General features: G+C 39.6%; 1 protein-coding gene across 1 annotated transcript in view; it reads left to right on the plus strand.

Moving 5' to 3' along the window:
• Window positions 1–125: 125 nt before the first annotated feature.
• The window catches only part of p3h2 (prolyl 3-hydroxylase 2), a 36,801-nt gene continuing 16,337 nt past the window's right edge, over window positions 126–20,589 (plus strand). Inside the window, exon 1 of the mRNA XM_079472203.1 lies at window positions 126–927. Within this exon, the coding sequence (XP_079328329.1) occupies window positions 511–927 (417 nt within the window). The 5' untranslated portion in view covers window positions 126–510. The remainder of the gene's footprint in view (window positions 928–20,589) is intronic.

Genomic DNA, 20,589 nt, shown 5'->3' on the forward strand with positions numbered 1-20,589 from the left:
CGCAGACCGATCGGCGTATGACATCATAGTACCGCGATACCTTGCCGATAGGTCTGCGCAGCGCTGTTTGTACGGTGCCGATCCTCTAGAGGGAGCCATTAAACCAGCAACACGTGCTCGTTCCCGGCGGCCGTCCGAGCATCGCTGTTTATAAAGTTTGGTCTTTTTAAGAAAGTAAGTGAGATATCTCGTTTAGGTACACTTACTTATGACAATATAGCCACGAAAAAGTGTCATGTCGATTTTCAACAAACTCTAAAGTCGGAAAGCGGAGTTCATCTCAAACAATTGTCATCTCCTCTTGTGTGGGCGTTAGGGGAGGAGTCAGCCCAAACCGGAGGGGAGGAGACGGGGGGTCATTACAGAAATGTCGGTCATTCATAATGAGATACAACAATACTGCCTTGGAGCGGACTTGAAGCCTTTTAAACATCCCGCACTCCTTCCGACGAGCTCCGTTTAGCCGTTTGATAAGCCAACGCGCATTACTTTGCGCAGCTGCGCCAGAAGATGGATGTGAAGTCCAAACTGAGCTGCGTTCTGAGTCTGACATGTGTCCTCCAGGCGCTCCTGTTGTCATCGGCCACCCTCCAGCCCTTCGACCTGCTTTATAATAACGCAGTGGAGGCTTTTTATAAAGGGGACTATGGTGATGTAGTGCGGTACATGGAGAGCGCGCTGAGCAGTTTCTCTGAAGTGCGCCAGACCAGGATCATTTGCAGGCTGAGATGCAGCGATCGTCATCGCTTTGGTGACTTTCAGATCGAGGAGGCTTTCTTTGAAGTGATCCTTCACAGGGCGCATTGCATGAATGAATGCATCGAGAGAAAGCTGGGGGATCAGTCCATGCATAAAGTTAGTGATGATGTCATTCAAGATTTCAACAGGAGAAATCCGTACAACTACCTGCAGCTCGCCTACAGAAAGGTCGGTGCAACTTCTTAGATGTGCAACAGACTATGAATAAGGAGCTGCCTACATTGTATAGCCTACAGTTTTTTTCTTGCTGCTGGAAAATATAGAAATCAGTACAGAAGTTGTAACCCAGTGGATTTAAGGGTTGTTTGGGCTTTAATGGGGGCTTTAGTAGTCTCCGGGGGTCTACTGGTAGTGTGTTTGGTTGTATTGGTGGGACGTTATCTTTGGGTTGAACTATAGAACAGTACTAAATCCGACCCACATGTGGTTACATGCGGGTTCGTGGTCATGGAAACTATTAGAGTTTGTTGGAAATAAATAGAAATAGAAATTGAATTGTTGAAATGTTTCGCAATCCTGAGAACAGCCCACGGGTTATCAGGGAAGACTCTGGAAAACTCTAGAAAGTTCAATTGGGTTTCCATTGGTTTTTCAGCAGGGTTAGTAAACACTAGTATTTTTGTGAAAAGCTCTAATACAATATTATATATATTATATATACTTGAAGGGATTTGCATGTTGTCACGTGTGGAGTGCTACATCAAATCTCCTGGATATAAAATACTGTAAGTGGAAAGCAAATATAAAAAAAGTGAAACAAGAATTTATAATTCACACATTATTCAGCCACCAGGCTATGTATCCCCAATACACCACTTTAAGTATGATGTGTGATATTCTGAGAGCAATGCTCAATTCTTGACACGTTCCCTTGTCCCAAGTGGATTATGAATGGAATAAGATCCTATATTAAATATTCTTTAACATCTGACTGCTGTAGCCCTTTCAGAGATGGAGAGATCTGTAAAAAGCTCCTGATTGGTGGATACAGAAGGGACATCTATTCATATTTATGGGGTGATGTTTGTGAAAATAAATAACATTCCACCACTCTCTAACATTTTACCCACACACACCCCTTCGGCCTGGACGAAAGGTCCACAGGCGCCAACTGTTTCTCCATTAACAAGCTTGTGTGTTTGTGTTCTTTCTTCAATCAGCATTTATCTAGGCAAATATTTTGTGTTCCTTCTTGAAGTATGTTTGCTTTTTCGAAGGGAAAGGCAGCAGCTTGTTTAGGCTTATGAATGGACGATTTTTGTGTCAGCGGTTCTGCCCCCCGCCGCTTCATCATTGGTTAGTTTCCCATGGCTTAAAAGATTCGATCAAGAGAGACGGATCAAAGCACAGCGAGAGCTCCATTCGGTCTGCGAATGTGTATTGGCATAAACTTCAGAGTAGATCAGTAAATTATCTTTTCGTAAACAGTGTAATTATATGGCGTGTGCAACTTTTATTTAGACATGGATAACAATAATGTAGATACAAACTTTACTTCCCCCATAGGCAGGCACCACACCGCAGGAAAAAAATGTATGTTATGTGATATATAATTTTCACCCTACGGCACTGAAGATACAGGCCCTTTTTTTTAAAAATTAGGATGTCTAATGTGCCAGATCCCTTGTTGAGTTAAAGAAATGGGTCGACGATTTGCTTGCCTTCAGTGAGTGCGCTTACATGCGCAGTCTTACTCCGATTATGCTTAATAAGCTGCTTTTGTGTAAGGTCATGTAAAAACGTAAAACATTTTTCATTTATCAGGGAAAGGTCATAAATGGCATAAGCAGTAAGTTTGTTTTTTACCCATTATCCTGATATGTGCTTCATGTAAATGCCTTTAGCGGGTTTCTCTCAGTTTTGTTTGCTTTTATAGTAAAGTCCCAAACAGAAGTAGCAGTAAAATAATGCATAAAGGTCCGCTTTCTAATCATGTTATTGGTGTAGAAAATGCAAAATATAAAACTATTGTTGCATTTACATTTAGTCCTTTAGCAGACGCTTTTATCCAAAGCGACTTACAAAGTGTTTTGGGCGCATGTCATAAAAAAGCAATAGTACAATAGGTGCTAATACAAAGTTTCAACAAAAGCTAGACCACTACCTGTTGAGAGAAGAGGGTTAGTGTGTTTTTTTTTCTTCTTCATCATTTGTATTCACAGAAGAGGGTTGTTTTAAGTAGTTTTTTGAAGGTTGTGAGAGATGTGGTTGACCGGACCGCATTAGGAAGAATGTTCCACCAGGAAGGAGTTGTGAAGGTGAATGAGCGAGAAAGGGATTTAATGCCCTAATGAGAAGGTATTACAAGGCGCCGCTCGTTTGCTGAACGCAGGGTTCTTGATGGGGTGTAGGAGTGTAGTAGGGTGTGAAAGTATGCCGGTGCAGATCCAGTGATTGTCCTGTAGGCAAACATCAGTGAATTGAATCTGATCCGGGCTTCAACCGGTAGCCAGTGGAGAGAGATGAAAAGGGGTGTTTCATGAGCCCTTTTGGGCTGTTGGAAGATGAGGCGTGCTTCTGCGTTTTGAACCAGCTGAAGTGGTGTGATAGCCTATGCAGAAAGACCAGCAAGGAGAGCATTGCAGTAGTCCAACCTTGAGATTACCAGGACCTGGACAAGGAGTTGTGCCACATGCTCAGTGAGGTAGGGTCTAACCTTTCTAATGTTGAATAAGGCATATCTGCATGATCACGTTGTCTTAGCAATGTGCACATTGAAGGACAGCTGTTCATCAAATATGACTCCGAGTTTCCTGGGTGATTCGGAGGGAGTGATAGTGGAATTGCCAAGCTGGATGATGAGATCGTGTTGCACTGTGGGGTGTGCCGGAAACACGAGTAGTTCTGTCTTGGCCGGGTTCAACTGCAGGTGATGTTCTTTCATCCAAGTTGATATGTCATCTAGGCAGGCTGTTATGCGAGCTGCCACAAAAGTATCGTCTGGGTGAACCGAGATGTAAGTCTGTTGCAGCATAACAGTGATGCGAGAAGCCGTGTACCTGTATGATGGGACCTAAGTATGTCATGTAAATAGAGAAAAGCAGAGGTCCAAGCACCGATCCCTGAGGGACCTCAGTGATCATATGGTGAGCAGTGGACACGTGCCCCTCCATGACACCTTGAATGATCTGCCGCAGAGGTAGGATTTGAACCCGCGGAGAGGGGAGCCTGCTAGCAGTATCTGGTGATTGACCATGTCAATCGCTACAAATAGGTCTAGCAGAATTAGGGATGTACCGATCCGATACTCTGGATCGGATTTGGCTCCGATCCATACCTTTTTGAATGGATCGGGTATCGATCATGCGCGAGTCAGCACAACCGATCCAAATCCGATACCAAATTACCAGCAATTGTTGAACGGGGAGCTGTATTTAAGTAAATAGAAAACGTTCGTTTATTTTGAGAAAAATGCATTTACTTAAAAATAATAATTAAATACTTTGAAATTTATTTTGCGTAATGGCCCGACAGGCGAGTTTAGTGGGGAGACCTTTCAGGACCCAACTTTACGCCTATATGGAAATTTCAGCGCGTTGAAGATGTCGCAGATGTGGAAATATTTCACGCTTGAAACAACAGAAAGCAGCACAGCTGCCAGTGTGTAAGTACTGTTGCGCGTTACAACACGACACATTTAATCAAACATCTTCAGAAGCATCACGGAAAAGATCACGAAGAGTTTGTACAAGCGAAACGCAAAAAGGACGAATTAAAGCACCAAACCTTGCAGGAATTATTTCAAAGGCAAGAAAAACTTCACAAAGACGACAAAAAAATCTGTAAAAATCACAGAAAAAGTTGTGGAATTTATTGTACTAGATAATCAGCCTCTCTCTGTTGTGGAAAATGTAGGCTTCCGTCGTCTGAACCGCGTTAGTTTACCATCGCGTAAATACATTTCTGAAACAGCTTTGCCCGAGTTATTTTATAGTGTCGTCGCATGTTGCGGATCAGTTAAAAGATGTAAAATCTTTGAGCTTCACTGCTAATATTTGGAGCTCCGACGTGTGTCCCATGTCCCTTTTGAGTTTAACCGCGCATGGGATGGATTCTGGTTACGCATTGCAGAGTGCTGTGCTACATGCTAAAGAGTTGCGAGGATCACACACAACAGCGTGATTTCAGCTACAATCAAAGAAATGCTGGATGGTTGGAAATGCAGATTGTCATTGTAATAAAGTTCGTTAGATGGGAAGGAAGGAGGCGGGAACCGGCGAACATTCAAATAATAAAACTTTAATTAAACATAAACAAACAATAAACACGGACGTTGCCGACAGCCACCTCACGGTAGACTGCCGGCCATAAAACATACACAAACTAAACACAGTTTCGGGCCCGGTCCTCTCTCGTCAACAGTCCTGCCGAACATCCATTTAAGCTCCCAATCTCCTCCGTGATAAGATGCGGGACTTAGCACTTAGCACTCACGCCACCGGCCCCGCGTCACGGCTCTCATCCCGCCTTCCTCACCACAGTCATTTGGATGACTCCATAGCTTGATTAAATATAATGTATTTCAATTATAAGTTTAGTACAGTGTCCTTAATAAAGATGTCCGTCATACTGTGTATAATATTTATCTAAGTTTTGATGTATTTCATGAATATGCAAAGCTTGACTTTAAGCAGATAAATTTAATGACTGTGTGAGTTACAGACATTCTAAACCTTAAAAGGTCAACAATAACTGATATCGGATTTGGATCGGTATCGGCCGATATTTGAAAGTTCAGTATCGGAATCGGATCGGCAGAGAAAAACTGGTATCGGTGCATCCCTAAGCAGAATCAGGACCGAGGATTTGGATTCCGCCTTGGCTAGCCGCAGTGCTTCTGTGACCGATTGCAGTGCAGTCTCAGTGGAGTGGTTTGTTTTGAAGCCAGACTGCATGTCATCCAGTAGATCGTTCTGGGACAGGTGTGAGGAAACTTGGTTGGGGCATTTGCACGAGAAGAGATATAAAAATACAGCGTTTTTTAACGATTTCCTGCAGCATTTTTATTACTAGACGGATTATCGATGGTGACATTGCTGCACACGACAAACCTGAAAAGTCCCAATTTTTTTCTGCATAGCCGGTTTATCGATATGCATGTAAACAGTAGCAAACAGGTTAATTCTATTTTTTTATAGGTATCCGTTTATTTTGTGCATGTAAACACATTCAATGCTGTAAGGTCTTGGGGTGGGGTTAGGGTAGGACATTCAGTATTGCTTTTTTCTAATAATCGTACGTTTTTGTGTTCCTGTGAGATCAGGTTATTATTATTATTAATTTACACGAATTAGCCACTTTATAAAAAAATCCTGTAAAAAAACTGTCATATTCCAGCAGCTTGGGCACCAGAAAAATACTGTTACAGTTTTTGTCAAGTAAAATTACAGGTTCATGCCCATGGCAGCATGGTGCTTTCTCTGCCAAACATCTTCTGGATGGATTCTGAGCGGATAACAGCACAGCAGGAATATAATATATGGGCATATTGCCTTACTTAAAATGACTCTCTGTGGATTAAGTTGAAGAAAACACTACCATTGAATAGCGTCTGCTTCCAAGAGGCAGCAGAATCTGCAAAGGGAGACGGCCTTGTAAAGATGATTTTTATCTTTAGGGGTCTAGATTTTCCAGATCACAGGACCATTAATTGTGTCCTGGACGGAAAGCAGATTAGATATCAACTTCAGCCAAAAGTCCTTGCAGACATACGCAAGCGTGAAGATTAAGTCGTAGACTCTGTTGGATCTTGTTAATTCTTGTTTTATGTTACATCATTTTCTTTGTGGCATATTTTGGCCACATATCAGCGCTTCTGCTTTGATATTACTCCCTCATAAAACTCTGTTTGATATGTCATGACTCTACAAAGAAATACTGTAGAAAAGCCAGTGTTGGTCTGGGGTCACAGGAAAGACCCAGAGCTGGCAAAGCTCTTGAAGAGAAGGACTCTTAGGGGAATTTTGGCAATGCCTGGGAAAGATCCTGCTCGAGTGGAAAAAGTGGATGCAGGAGCCAGGCAAACATCTGTTTGCTCTGACGAATGACTGTCTGGAGTCTAGAACAGTTTTCCATTAGTGGCTGTTCCTTTTGTTTTCAATGGAAGTATGACTTCCACTTATATACTCAATGAAAAACAGTGGATAACATTACATGGATCTATGTAAAGTGCTTGGATCTTTAGAGAGCTTTCTTGACCTCTACGGTGTAATCTCTTCAGTTTATCATCGTTTATCATCATGAATAAATGATTGATATATTTACAGTAGGAAATTTACAAAATATCTTCTTGGAACATTTGTATGCTTACCTAATATCCTATCTTTATTGGCATGAAAGAAAAATCGATAATTTTAACCCATACAATGTTTGGTCGGCTTTGGTACACATATACCCGTGTGATTTATGAATGGTTTTGTGGTCCAGGGTCACATATTTTATTTAAAATGTCAATTTTCTGATCTTGGACATCACTTGTGGACACTACTTGTGAGAACTTGTTAGAAGGTTCCTCAACATCTTTCAAACTTCACTGCTTTATTTATTTATTCTTATATAGTGCGCGTAAAATATTTGTAGCCCCTGTTCCATAAAATGATCTTGTGCTGTAGACCTCTACAAATGTACATAACATCCATCAAAAGAGTGGGTGTGCAGATGGTCCACGGATGTGGGTTGGGTGTGTGTCAAAGAGCAAATACAGGAAACACTGTCTATTTCGGGCACAGGGAGGTTTTGGATGGAGATGTTTTATTTCCTATTTATTCCGCCTTTGCTCTAACAAGACTTTAACCTTTAGAAATACGTATTGTGTCCAAAATGTTAACTCTGTCATTATTTACTCGTCTTCACGTCTTTCCAAACCTGTATTTCATTTTGGGCTCCCTTGAAATAAATCAGGCAGGTTAGGAACATTTTGTTTTTGTACATTTTGTACCAAACTTCGTGGACATTCTGTCACTATCTTTCTCATCCTTGTTGATTTCAAGCACTTTTTTATAAATTTGTCACTGACTTAAGTCGTTTTCGAGGTAAATTCCATGCACAGGTTGGCTGTCATTAACTCAATCCTGTTTGAACCGGAGCGACGCGCCTGCATGTGTCCATATGTTTGCAATATAACAATCCTCTGTACTTTTCTATTACTGCTCACATTGGCGACAGCAAGTTCCTGAGTGACTAGTATGTTTTGTCGTATAGGGATTTAAAGGTGTGTTGGGTGAACAATTTGAAATATAAAACTACTCTAGTAAAGGTCAGGTGTGTGTCATGGGAAGGGGGTTAAGTACCTGTTTTATTATTAGAGGATGGTTAATGGTTACAGTGGGGCATTTCCTGCGCTCTTAAACTCTCATGTATTTAATCTTGTGAAATTTGACTAAAGGCCGGAGTCTCTTGTTCACTACACACCTGTAAGTCTAAACCTCACTAGTCTTTCCAGTGGGACGTATCAGGAGTGTGAGGTTTCAATGCTATAAAATTCATTTATTGGTGCAGTCCAATTCAAGTTTCTTTCAATAGCAAAAATGCATTTCTCAATGGCTTAGCTGTGCATGACTTATCACCAGATACCAGGGTGTTCTGGGTGGTTGCTGGGGCCTTGTTGAGTGGTTGCTAGGGAGGTAGAGGTTGCTAAGTGGTTGCTTACTGGCACATATAAAAAAAAACACCCCAAGTCTCGAAGATATTCTGGTCTCTAGATATGTCTTTATTGTCCATTAGGCTGAGATTAGTTTTTTCAAGAACATGTGGAAATCATCAGGAGTTCGGTATCATTTCACAAATAAAAGTATACAGTCTTACCCTTGTGGTAGACCGACTTTAAACACAGACAGCGCGTAGTCTCAGCACGTCTGCGGAGATGATGAGGTGAGCTCATTGCTGAGATGATGTGAAGGATTCTGCAGGATGTGAGTCATGTGTTAAAGTGCTGAAAGCCACATTTTGGTCTACTGGTTCAGTAGCGGGAGAAACAGGAGTCCCATTCACTAACATCACAGATCTGCAGAAACTCAAGTCAATTTGATGTAATTGTGTTCAGTTGGGCAAGTTCCATATTGCTGGTTTTACCGCCCCAACACCTGGATTCTCATGTCGGTTTCTTTCGTAAGCCTTAATGTATATGGGAAAAATAATATGTGATGTTATTGTGAAATTAGGTCATAATTGTATAATGTTTTTTCAACTCTGACATGTCCAAATATGTTCCTTAATTAGAAAATGTGAACCAATTTCGCCTTCGCTTTGGGTTTGCTCAAGGACCATTGAAACAACTGTAGGTTTAAAAAGAGAAAAATATAGTATTTGCTCATGTGTCCATCTCCCCTACACTAGAATATGACTCGACTCAACAAAGATATTTTTAAGACTTCTGTGGAATTTCTAAACCACACAGTAAACTTAGTTTAACAGATAGAAAAAAATATGCTATCTTTTGGGCACTTTGAACTATCAACAAAAGATAAACTGCTGAACAGAATTCTTATTATTTCTTTCCACTGTATCTGAAGTCTCTCAGTTACGTTTGTGTGGTCCTTACAGCTTGACACAGATACACTTTATGGTTTATGAACTTAGTTATTCTGATAAGAGAATTTTTGACCAGGCATAGTTTTCAGTCGCAGGTTAAATCATGCAGCTTTTGCTATGGTTAACTAGAATGTTTTATCTTTGCATTCATATCAGATTTCACAGAAAACCACAGGCTGAGGCTTCTCCTTAAAACATTAAGGAAAAATAATACTGTTGGCAGTGGGCCATTTGTTGTCCTTTTACTTTCCCTTGCTTTGAGGCATCACATGAAAAATCTGTGATGATAAACAGAATGCATGTTTTCATCAGAGCTTAACGTCTTTTGAACCAACACCATCCCTTAGTGATGACGGATTCTCAAAAATTACTTATTTTGGGTCATGACCTGCCATAATTCTGAGTTGCTTAGGTGCTGCAAAAATGCTTGCCAATTATTTGACACTAAGGTAGAAAACAGATATTTGGCCTTGAAAACCATTTCTACAGTACTTGATATATTCCTCCAGGAAAGACTGCTTAGTGGTTTGCTATGGCGTTGATCTGCACAGTCAAAATATGTTTACCAGGTAGGTCTTCTTGATGTTTGTGAACCAGCATGGGGTTTCTGGTGAAGATGGATTATCCAAGCTAGTCAAAATGCTTCATTGAGACATTAGCAAGCTAGTATTCCATGCATGGAACCAACACTTACAAGAAGATGTAGGTGACCGTGTTTCCATTGGTTACCCTACAAACAGTTATTAGGCCAAGTCTAAATTAGAGACCTGATTCCCTGGTTGGGAACTTTCTGTGGTCACTTTGGGCATCTCTTCATAAGGAAGGAATTTTTACAAGGGGGGCATTGATGAAGTTTACTCCGTTCCGCGGGTGTTTCAAGCAGATGGCAGGCTGAAATACTGTAGGTGGCTCAAAGGTGCACATACTGTATGTAGGGTGCATCAAATGTGCCTGACTGAATTTGCCATTAGATAACAATTGAAGACCTAGAGTGTGTTTGCAAACTTCTGGTTAGAGGTTGTGATCTTAAGCTAGCAGTTAAACTAGTCAACAGGGTTCCCAACAATAGTTCCTCAATACCATGGCATTATCTTGGAAGATGGTGTACCTACACAAAATTCCAAATTTACAGGTTTGTAGTAGTTTATGAGCTCAGTGTACATTTGATCTATCAGACGTTGAGTTTGGACAGCTTTGACAGAAAGCGATGTTTCATGTTGTAGATTTATGTGTTCGTCCTGCCAGTAGTAGTGTGGTTAGCTCAAATACGAGTATGACGTGCTCCCTCAAAGGTATTCTGGAAGACCTCACAGCACACAGCAGAAACGCCATAAGGTGTTTGGATCTGATTTCTACTTGCGGTTGGATGCATTGAGCAGATCCTTGACGTTGGTAAGTCTTGATTCGTCAGTGCTTTTGGTCCGACACATTCTTGCATCCCAGACTTCTGTGGGAAACAGTGAGTTAAACCAATATTTAGATAGCAAATGATGTTCACAATTCATCTGGGAGGTCTTTTGATCAACAGGCTCTCGCTTTTTTCCATCTGTAGGGTTTAAAAGTTTGCAAACTCCTTCAGGTCCCTTCTAAATCCTTTGCATGATTCATGTCAGCCTTCCCCAATTCTTTAAACTCTTCTAAAGCAAACCTGGGGACTGTGTGGCTGGGTTAGGTGGACGCACTAACATTGGTCTTGTAAAGAACCTAATGCGAAATATAATATCCCTGTGAGGATAATGTAGTAAAAGAATCGAAATATTTTCATTAATATTAAAGGCACTCTTTCTTACGAAATCCTTTTCTAGGAACTTTCCTAATTCGAAACAGCGATGCCGAACGTTACACATGAACTTATGTGGTCATTCCCACACAATGTGAGATTGATGGACGTGCTGTGTCTGTGTGTGTTTTCAATCACTGTGATGTCTTTTGGGAACACCAACAGAGTCCTGACTGCCTTTACCTTCAGGTCACCCAGACTCTTAAGGCCTGTAGACATGATGCATCTCAATGAGATTTGACATGTTTGATGAACCCATGCTATTCCCATGCGAAGACCTGTGGGTTGCTTCAAAGAAGAAGTTCGTCCAGAGAAATATGACAATCCAGTCAACATGATGGAATGCAAAACTAGATGTTTTTGAATTTTTCAGTACAACGAAGAGTGATGCTGTCAAGTCCCAAAACTAAAGGAAAAGCCATAGTGCAGATTCAGACCTCTATTTTGAGTCTTTGAAGTCACTTGATAGATTTATTTTTTTAGGAAAAAATTGACATTTTACCCAAAAATCACTTCCTTAAAGAGCACTGTTACCCACTGTTGGGTAAAACATAACCCAAAATTTACTGTTTCTTACTGACAATGAACAAATAATGACCTGTTTCTTGAAGCCTCACCCAATCACTGTCAGAACAGGACATGGAATTTGCTTTCAGAACAATCACTGATGCCCCTGGGCTTTGCACAGAAGACATGTATTGTTATCTCATAACTATAGCTTTCTAAGACGTGACTTTATGAACTTCCAGGGAAAGTCAGGCGTTTACAATAAAGCAGTCAACAGCTTTATAATCAAGCTGAAATTATCCCAGTGGAAAAACTCACGAATCCTTCTTCCTGCACGTTTCTAAGGCGTCTACAAACCGTCGTTTCAAATGCAAAACCACAGGTCAATTATCTCATTCCTAAAGCTACCTGACACCCTCTCCCTGTGTTCCCCGTTCTCCTTTCAGCTATTCTGATGGTAGTTGGTTTTGACCTTTCGTCAACATGAAACACAATAAGACCTGCAATCTGAGTTCCATAGAAAACTGCAGACTTTCCATCTTTATAGCACATCATCTATCCTTCCTAATTAAATAACCTGCTAAATAACACCACGATATGTCTCACTCATCTGCAGTTTTTATAAATATTGTCACCAGGATTTTGTGACGTCTCCGTCTCTTGTGAAACCTGTGTATGCTCGATTGCTCGGCAACAGACATTATCACGGCAGAAAGGGAAACCTAATAATCCCATCTGTGCTTATCTTCCCACATGTTGGCAGCTTCCTACATATCTGTCTTGGTGGCCCCCCGAGAGAGGATTCAAAGAGACAAATGCTTTAGCAGTTGTGATGTTGTAAACTATTCGCAGACAATGGGGTGAAAAGCACTTTTCCTGAACAGCGCATTGCACTGTAAAAATGAGAAAAACCGATGGACATTTTTTGTCAGCTGGTGCGAAAGAAATATACCGTAAAATAAAGAAATTTCCCTGTAAAATTACAGGATATAACGATGTGTAATAAATAGTTTCCCCTGCTTTTCTTGTAAATTTGCAGTCTTTTTGTATTTCTAAACCGTAAAATTCTGTTTTTTTGCAGGTTTATTTTTACAGTGGGTGAAACAAGTTATTTATATGAGCTGTTTTCCTATCCGATTACCCAAAAATGAACATTGTTACAGCATTTACTTACCCACATGCAATTCATAATCTGTATGTGACTCTATCATTAGTGGAACACAAAAGAAGATATTTGGAGAAATGTCTCAAAAGTGTTGTTTAGTTATCAACATTTTTCTAAAATATCTTCTTTTGTGTTCTGTTAAAGAAATAAAGTCATACATGTTTGAAATGACACAATTGTGAGTAGCCAAGTTTTATAAACAGCCCCGACCGTGTCCCTGCATACATTTACGTCAGGTCCAAATTGCAAAATACAGTACTTCCATTTATTTACAGATGTAGGCTGTTATTTTCCCTTTTTGGAAATAAATGGTTCTGTGTTAGCTATTTCCATACCCACTTATAAAGATGGGATGGTTTTCATCTTAAAGGAATAGCTCTAAACAGTATGTCATTGTGCCTGCGGGTGCATTTAAAGCTGATGGATGCTAGAGTCTCAGAGCCTGTAGGACAGATATATGGTACATTATTAGTCTGAAATGTTTATATTGAATCACTATGTTTGGTTGAAATCACGCTGAGGTTTTTCCGCAGTTATTATGTTCGGCTATTACCTTCAAAGCCGGAAAACTCATCGGGTCCAGCTGCTGTTCGTTTTACGGTCCCTACAGACAACCTCATAGCGGTATCGAATAAGACCAAAGGGTCGATTTTCTTTATTACGGCTGCATTTGAGAAGGGAACATGTTCTTATCCAAAGCCGCACCTGTGGAAAATCGCGGGGCTATACACAAATAAAAGGAATAGCACGGAGCTGTCAGTTTTCTGTCTGGATCGTACCTTGTTGTCAGAATTAGATGATGGATGATGTTAACCCATGCTCGACTGCAACATGTGCTTTTTCCATTATGCACTTGTCTGGCAGCAGCGTATCATCAATGTTTGATCAACAGTCTTTCAAAAATCGCTGAAGGCATGTGTTGTGTTTCCAGTATTTGCGTTTAGTCTTGTTTGTGTAGACGGAAGTCTGGTAATAGTGTCGCTGGTCTAAGATACACATTAGTTGTGGATACAATCCGGTAGAAGTACATACAGAGATACAATGTCATCCCTACACTATTTTAACACGTGTTTGTACAGTACATTTAGGTCATTCCTTTTAAAGGGATAGTTCACCCCATCATGAAAATTGTTTAGTCTTTTACTCACTTTAATGTCGTTTTAACCATTTTCTTTCTTCTGCAGAACACAAAAGAAAGCTTGTAAACAAACAACATTGGACCCCATTGACTACCATTATATGGCCACAAAACCACGGAGACATTTCTCAAAATATCTAAATAAAGCTTTACGGACGTGGGATAAGCCTGTAGTTTTCTGAAATTGGGTTCAGCAGCTATATACTTCAAATTTTCCATCTAAACAGATGTGTAAACCCCCTTAAGCACTAAGACGGAAATCGCATTCAGCAAGAAAACAAATGCTGCTTTACATTAAACAGATGCGTTATTGTAAACTCTGTGCTCATGAAAGCCATTTTATAGCACACGCTGTATAGCTGAGGAATGTGGTGGGCTGTTCTTTTGGCCCAACAAAGCTGTAAACAATTTTACTCCGTATCGCTTGAAGATTAAGCCTTGCATCCCTGAAAGCTCTCCAAAGTATGTGAATTTTAAAGCTTAAATGGCCAGGAAATATTCGATGGTGTGATAATAATCATTTAACATTTAAACACATTTCCTTAAAATGCCCTTTAAATCTATAAATACAGTCAACTCGAGGAGCTATGTGTTCGCTAAACAAACTTTCTGTTTTATTTACCATTGAAATAACGGCGTGAAAGTAAACAGGAACATGATATTTTGGGTTCACTGGCTTCATGGATGGGGGGGAGTTGACCTTTAAAGCAAGAATCTTCAAATATTTGTTTAACATCACCAGGCCGTGTTTGAGAGTTGCGCTTATGTTATTTATTCTTCCTTCCTATTTAGCTTGTGAAGTCTGTCTGATAGATTTTGACATACATAATTGAATTCGCTTAAATAGACATGTCATCATCATGGGTAATGATATATAAGAGCATATAAAAGTTGCCCCGCCCACTGTGAATTCTCGTTGGTCCAGCATCCCTCCCTTTAATATTATGCATTGTTTGAAACATGCATTGCTGGAAACATACTGTATATGTGTGAGATGATTTTAAGTACATGTGTGTGAAAATAGTCAAAGAATTTCAAGAATTCGAGAAGACCAGCATGATAACAGATATTACAATGTCCTTTCCTATATTGTAAAAGCTTTTTATTACTATTTGGCTGTATGTGGGGCTCTTCTAGAGTAAATCTGTTGTGTCATTCTCATTCGCAGTCTCCCCACAACAAAGCTTTAGGAAACTATTCCCAGATGTTGGGATTCAGCCCAAGTCGGATGAGAATGTAAGCAGCTATGATGGACTCATAAACACAGTTTTGCTTAGTGGAGGAGCATAGCATTGTCCTATTATCAGTCACACTTTAACTGTGTTTATAAATGATCATAACAATGTCAAATACTGACAGCACTGATAGCTTAGCTAAACAGGTTTTGATGGTTGCCGGGGAGTCCAGCATTAACGTGATAAACCAACCATAACAGCTTCCAACTTAAACTCATTTTAGGTTGATTTCAATGGTAGAAGAAATTACTTTTGGGCATAGTTTCATGTGTCAAGTAGAGTCGAGGTTTCAATCCCAGGAAATTGCACAGAAAACAAATGTTTTGTAAAATGCAATGGAAGTCGCTTTGGATAAAAGCGTCTGCCTAGTGCATAGATGTAAATTGACATGGTTTGAAAGGTTACCCTTGACTCTCCCAGTGAAGTCCCAGTCATTGTGGAGATCAAACATCAAGACGGATGAAACTGATTACTATCTTAACTTTTACAGGACTTAACTTGAACTTGCAAGCTGTTATTTTCTAATTCTGTGCTTTAATACACGTGTTAAATTATGAGAGCTCCGTTGGAATTAGGATAAAAGGTGTATGGAATTTAGGGGCATCTAGTGGTGAGGTTGCGAATTGCAACCAACGGCTCACTCCACCCCTCCAACCCTCAGGTTCGTAGCACTATGGTGGCTGACACGGAGTGAAGAGGTTGTTTAGTTTCTTTGCCGAAGGAGATAACGTATTAACGAAATGCGCGCTGTAGAGCAGTTTGTCTGTTCAGGGCTAATGTAGAAACAACATAAATTGTGATCATTTATAGTGATTTATGGATATGTAATGGTAGTCTGTAATTTTGTTTTTATATTCTTGGTTTATTTTCTTTCTGCTGTCAAATTTTCTTCTTGTTCTTAATTTGTATTAATATTTTCTTGTAAAATACCTGCCAAAAAAGGGACTACGGATGAAAATTAGCCAGTGTTGGCTAAATGTGTTATTAATGTGCATTGTCCCAGGTTAAATCAAATGAAATAAAACATGTTAGGGGGCGCGCAGTGTATGCAGATAGAAATAGCTCATTCGAAGATAATACAAATATAACCCTTCATTTTGTACTGACAATTATGTATATTTATGTGGCATTTCGGTCCATAGATCCTCCAAAATTACATACTGGACCTTTAAGATTTTGACTTCCTAGCTTTCTTGGTTGCACTAAAGATTCTAATAACCTCTGGATGAGGGTTTTTAGAGAAGAAAGACCTCCTTCAAGCTAATTGTGCAAGATATTTGAATTGTTTCAATACATAAAAGCTTTAAATTTCACGAATTGAAACCAATATTTGTAGTCTTTACTAAGCTGTAAAGTTTCCGACACTATAGCAGATGATGGTTTTAATGAAGTTACCAGAATTGTGTTCAGCCACAACAAAAACTGTTGCGGTTTCTAATGTCGGCGTGATAAGTGCTTGCATACACCCAGAAATCTGTTGAAGTCTGCTTTTTATAAATGGCAGGATGAAAATTAAATGTGCTGCTTCAACACTGCTAGTTTACTTATATTAGCGAATAAGTGTTTAGAAATACATCATGAGTCAAACAACAAACATTTTGAGGACAAAAACCAACTTGCGTTCTAAATTCAAAACAATTGATGCATTGAGTTATTGAAGTCAATGTGGTCTTGTAATTTTGACACATTTCTGTCCAGTCTGGGTGGCCAGTGGAACGGTCTTTCCACTTGTTTTCTTAAGAGAATTGTGTCAGATCCTGCCAGGAGTGACCTTTGAACTCCTGCAGTCATGCCAGATCAAGTGTCCGAAAGGTTCCCGTCTGTAACATACTCCAGTGAGGTCTTCACCCCCACAGCCCAAGACCCCTAATCCTCCTGAGTCACACAGTGTGGTCACAGATAACCTGTTGTGTTTTTCTGCACCATTATGCCTGTCTTCTACCATAAATATAAGGAAAGGCAAACATAACTTACACACTTTGATCCGAGTCATTAAGGGGCAGTGAAGAGGTTAGCAGAGCATGGATTTAACAAATCGCTCACTTTGTTAACATGAACAGTCTTTGAATTAATATAAGCCAAGGTATTAAAATAATGAAAAATATTATTCTACATTTTGTTAGATTTATAGTAATAGAAGGAATTTGCCTGGGGGGTCAGAAAAGAAAAGGGACAAATATTTGGATATCGCCGCTGTCCTTCCAAAACTTTGTATGTCCAAAGAAACACTGTACTTTTTAGATATTTTAAAAGATCTGTGTTTCGAAAGTTGACAATCCCGTTTTAGTAGTTTTTATTTGTTAGATATTTGCAAGACCCAGTGACAAATGACGAAAAATTATATTTAAAATATGGAGATACAATATTTCAACAAGAGCAGTGATGTATTCGGATAGATTATCTCAATGTCCAAGTTTACAAGAAAATGTATTTTGCTGTAATTAGATTTGTATTTAAAATGGCATAAAAGTACTGTTTCTGTATGTGTGTATATATATATAAATATATATATATATTCTTTTTTGATCTGAGGTAAATGTCTGAATGGAAATATTGCAAAAAAAGTAAGTTGGTTGATAAAATGTCAGAAGAACATTTCAGCAAATTCTAGTTTTTTAAGTTTTGATTTATAATGGGTTCTTTATTCACAATATCCTTTTTACATTTTGTTTTGTGCTGTTCACTTTGATAAACATGAATAAGTAACCCTAAACTTTTAAATGGTAGTATACATAAAAATAGAATAACAAATATGCATATATTAGTTCAGTGGCACTCTTCAGGTACCTCAGTTTGTTTACATTACGTGTTTTAAAAACAAAAATTACGGAATACATCTCATTTTAATTTTAATATAGTTTTTATATTTAATACATTTCATCCCAATTTTAATATAGTTGAATAGTTGTTATCACTGGTCGATGTAACCCATGCAGGTCAAACACAGAGCGGGAGAAGACTGTGAGTCTCTCTCTTTCTTCTGATGAGCTGCGTGTATATTATGCTTCTTATATGTTTCTGTACTTGAACCGCTGTTTAAAGCTGTTGCTATAGCTGTGAAGTGCTAATTCAACACACGTCGGCCTCTACTCGAGGTTACATTAATGAAGCACGCCTTGTGATTTAGTTTGCGCACGCTTTGACAAGAGCCGCTGCAGTAAAGTGAGTCTCTGCTTGTTCTAGTATTTATTTATTTTTCTGTGAAATATTCTTTCCACATTGTTTGTCTTTAATAAAGGTTTGCAGTCTTTCTGCAAGTCCCCTGCAAGGTTAATAAATCCCCCATTAAAGTCATTTACAGAGCCCTGTTTACAGTGCACTGCAGAAGTGTTTTGGAGGACCAGGGGGCCATTTCAGAAAGGAGGTTTAGTGAGTATATTAACTTCAAAATGAGGGAAACTCTGGGTTGTCTGATACTCAATAGAGCACTGATGGGGAGTGAGAACATAAGTTTAAGTTTTATGTTAAATAAATAAATAGATTAATGTACCAATAAACAAACAAATTCATCAGTAAATAAGAATCAAATAACAGAAATAAAAATGAAATAATAACAAACTCAAGTCATTTTCAGCACATTAGTAAATTAGTAAAAAAACTGAATGCAGAGCGGAAAGTGTGCCTCGCTCTCTAAAGCGACGTCTGCCGACATGTTGCTTTTTTTGGTGTCGTTGCCATGTTGAATCGTAATGTCGGAGCTCCGTTGATCATGACGTTTGTCGTAGTTGTGGTACAAGCACTTAACTCAAGGTAAGCCTACCCAGTTTCTGTAACCAAAAACTCAAAGTTTTGCGAGTCTGTGTAAATCAAACCAGTCAATTTGCACAGGTGGGGGAAAAGGGAGGATCCAATGTGCAGGTTGTGTGGCGGGAAAGGAGACACATTCTGTCAGGGTATAAGATCGCATTGACACAGGGTAGATACAGTTGGCACCATGATAAGGTGTTGGCAGTGCTCACAGACATCCTGGAAACAACCAGCCAACGCAAGCCCACTGCTGAGTACAGGATATATCGAGGATAGTAGAAAGGATATACAGAAGGCCGCCACAGTTCACTCCATGTGATGTTCTCCTGGGGAGGTTCCACCTCGTCCAGGTGCCTTGATTTGCAAGCTCGATGGATTTTGCTCTTCTCCCTTCTTCCTCCAGGTTAAGGACTTCATCCTGGATCTTGGTTCTCTTCTCCCTAGGGGTGGACTTTGACCACTGCTGTAAATGTGCTGATCCTAAACCCTGTCTTCCATAGCAAGGGTTTCCGATGATGACTTTGGTCCTAAGAGAACCTTCTACCTGGTCAACTGGTATACAAAAATGACACGACTAAAAATAAAAGCAATTTTAAAATATGAATAACACTCAAATAAAAACTCGAATGGTTCAGAAAAGCATATTTAATATGATATATTTGTATACGAGTAATATATTTCTCGATTTTAATTGGACCTTTTAGACATTTCTCTTTAGAAGAGTGGAACATGAAAATGGCCGGAGTGTTTTTTTGGCAATTTGAATCATGTGTTAGTGTGTTTATTTACACAAAGTGCTTTATTTTGATGTCACTGCACCAAAAACAGCATTTGCTTTAGTTTTCATTACATCAGTTGTTCCTGTGAGAGAAAGTACTTGGCTCTCTCTAGTTGTAGCTGTTATTTATGTGCTGTGGATTAAGTTTGACTGCCTCCCTCAGCCAGACTGTTATTAAATGATCCACTCACTGGCCAGTCATCAATCAAAAGCGTTTGACGAGTGACCGTGAAAGCGAGCGAGAACAGGGCCGATGGTGACCTCCTGACATTTAAGTTGTAGCTATTGATCAACATACGATGCATAGAGTCTTGAAAGTGGACTTACAGAAAGCTATAGGTGAAATCATGGAATATATTAGGGGAAAATATATATGTTTTATGACGGGTTTGATCAATGGACCAGTGTTGTTACCAACATTCTTCAAAATGTCTTCAAACTAAAGTTATACAGGTTTGAAATGACATGTGGGTGAAAAAATTATTAACTGATTAGAAATAATAATTATATATTATCCTATTATTTTGGGGGTGAAATCCCTTTTACACTCTTGTTCTTTCTGAAAAAAGGGGGAAAGAAAGTTTAATTCATTCCATCTCAGAAGAGGTAACCCCTCCGAGCCCCCCAAGCCGGCCATTTATACTCGCTTGTCAAAGTCATGCTGGTGTTGTTTTCGGCAGGGGGTCTGGATGGGTTCCATAGGGAGATGCTGAATGAGATGCCTGGGCTGAAGGAGGCTTCCACTTGGCTCGTTCGCCGCAGCGCCAAGCCAGGAGTATTGCTAGCTATACGCTACCGTCAAGATCCACATTTCTCCAAAGATAACAGACCCTGAACCCCCTTCTCTGGTCCCCCTGGGTTAACTATCCTGCCTCATACTGGATCTGTGATCCAAGCTTTGTGTGCTTTGGATGCGTTCAGAATTGGCCTGGATTGAGATGGTTGTAAAGC

Source organism: Barbatula barbatula, assembly GCF_947034865.1.
Source record: "Barbatula barbatula genome assembly, chromosome: 13".
NCBI classification, from domain to species: Eukaryota; Metazoa; Chordata; class Actinopteri; order Cypriniformes; family Nemacheilidae; genus Barbatula; species Barbatula barbatula.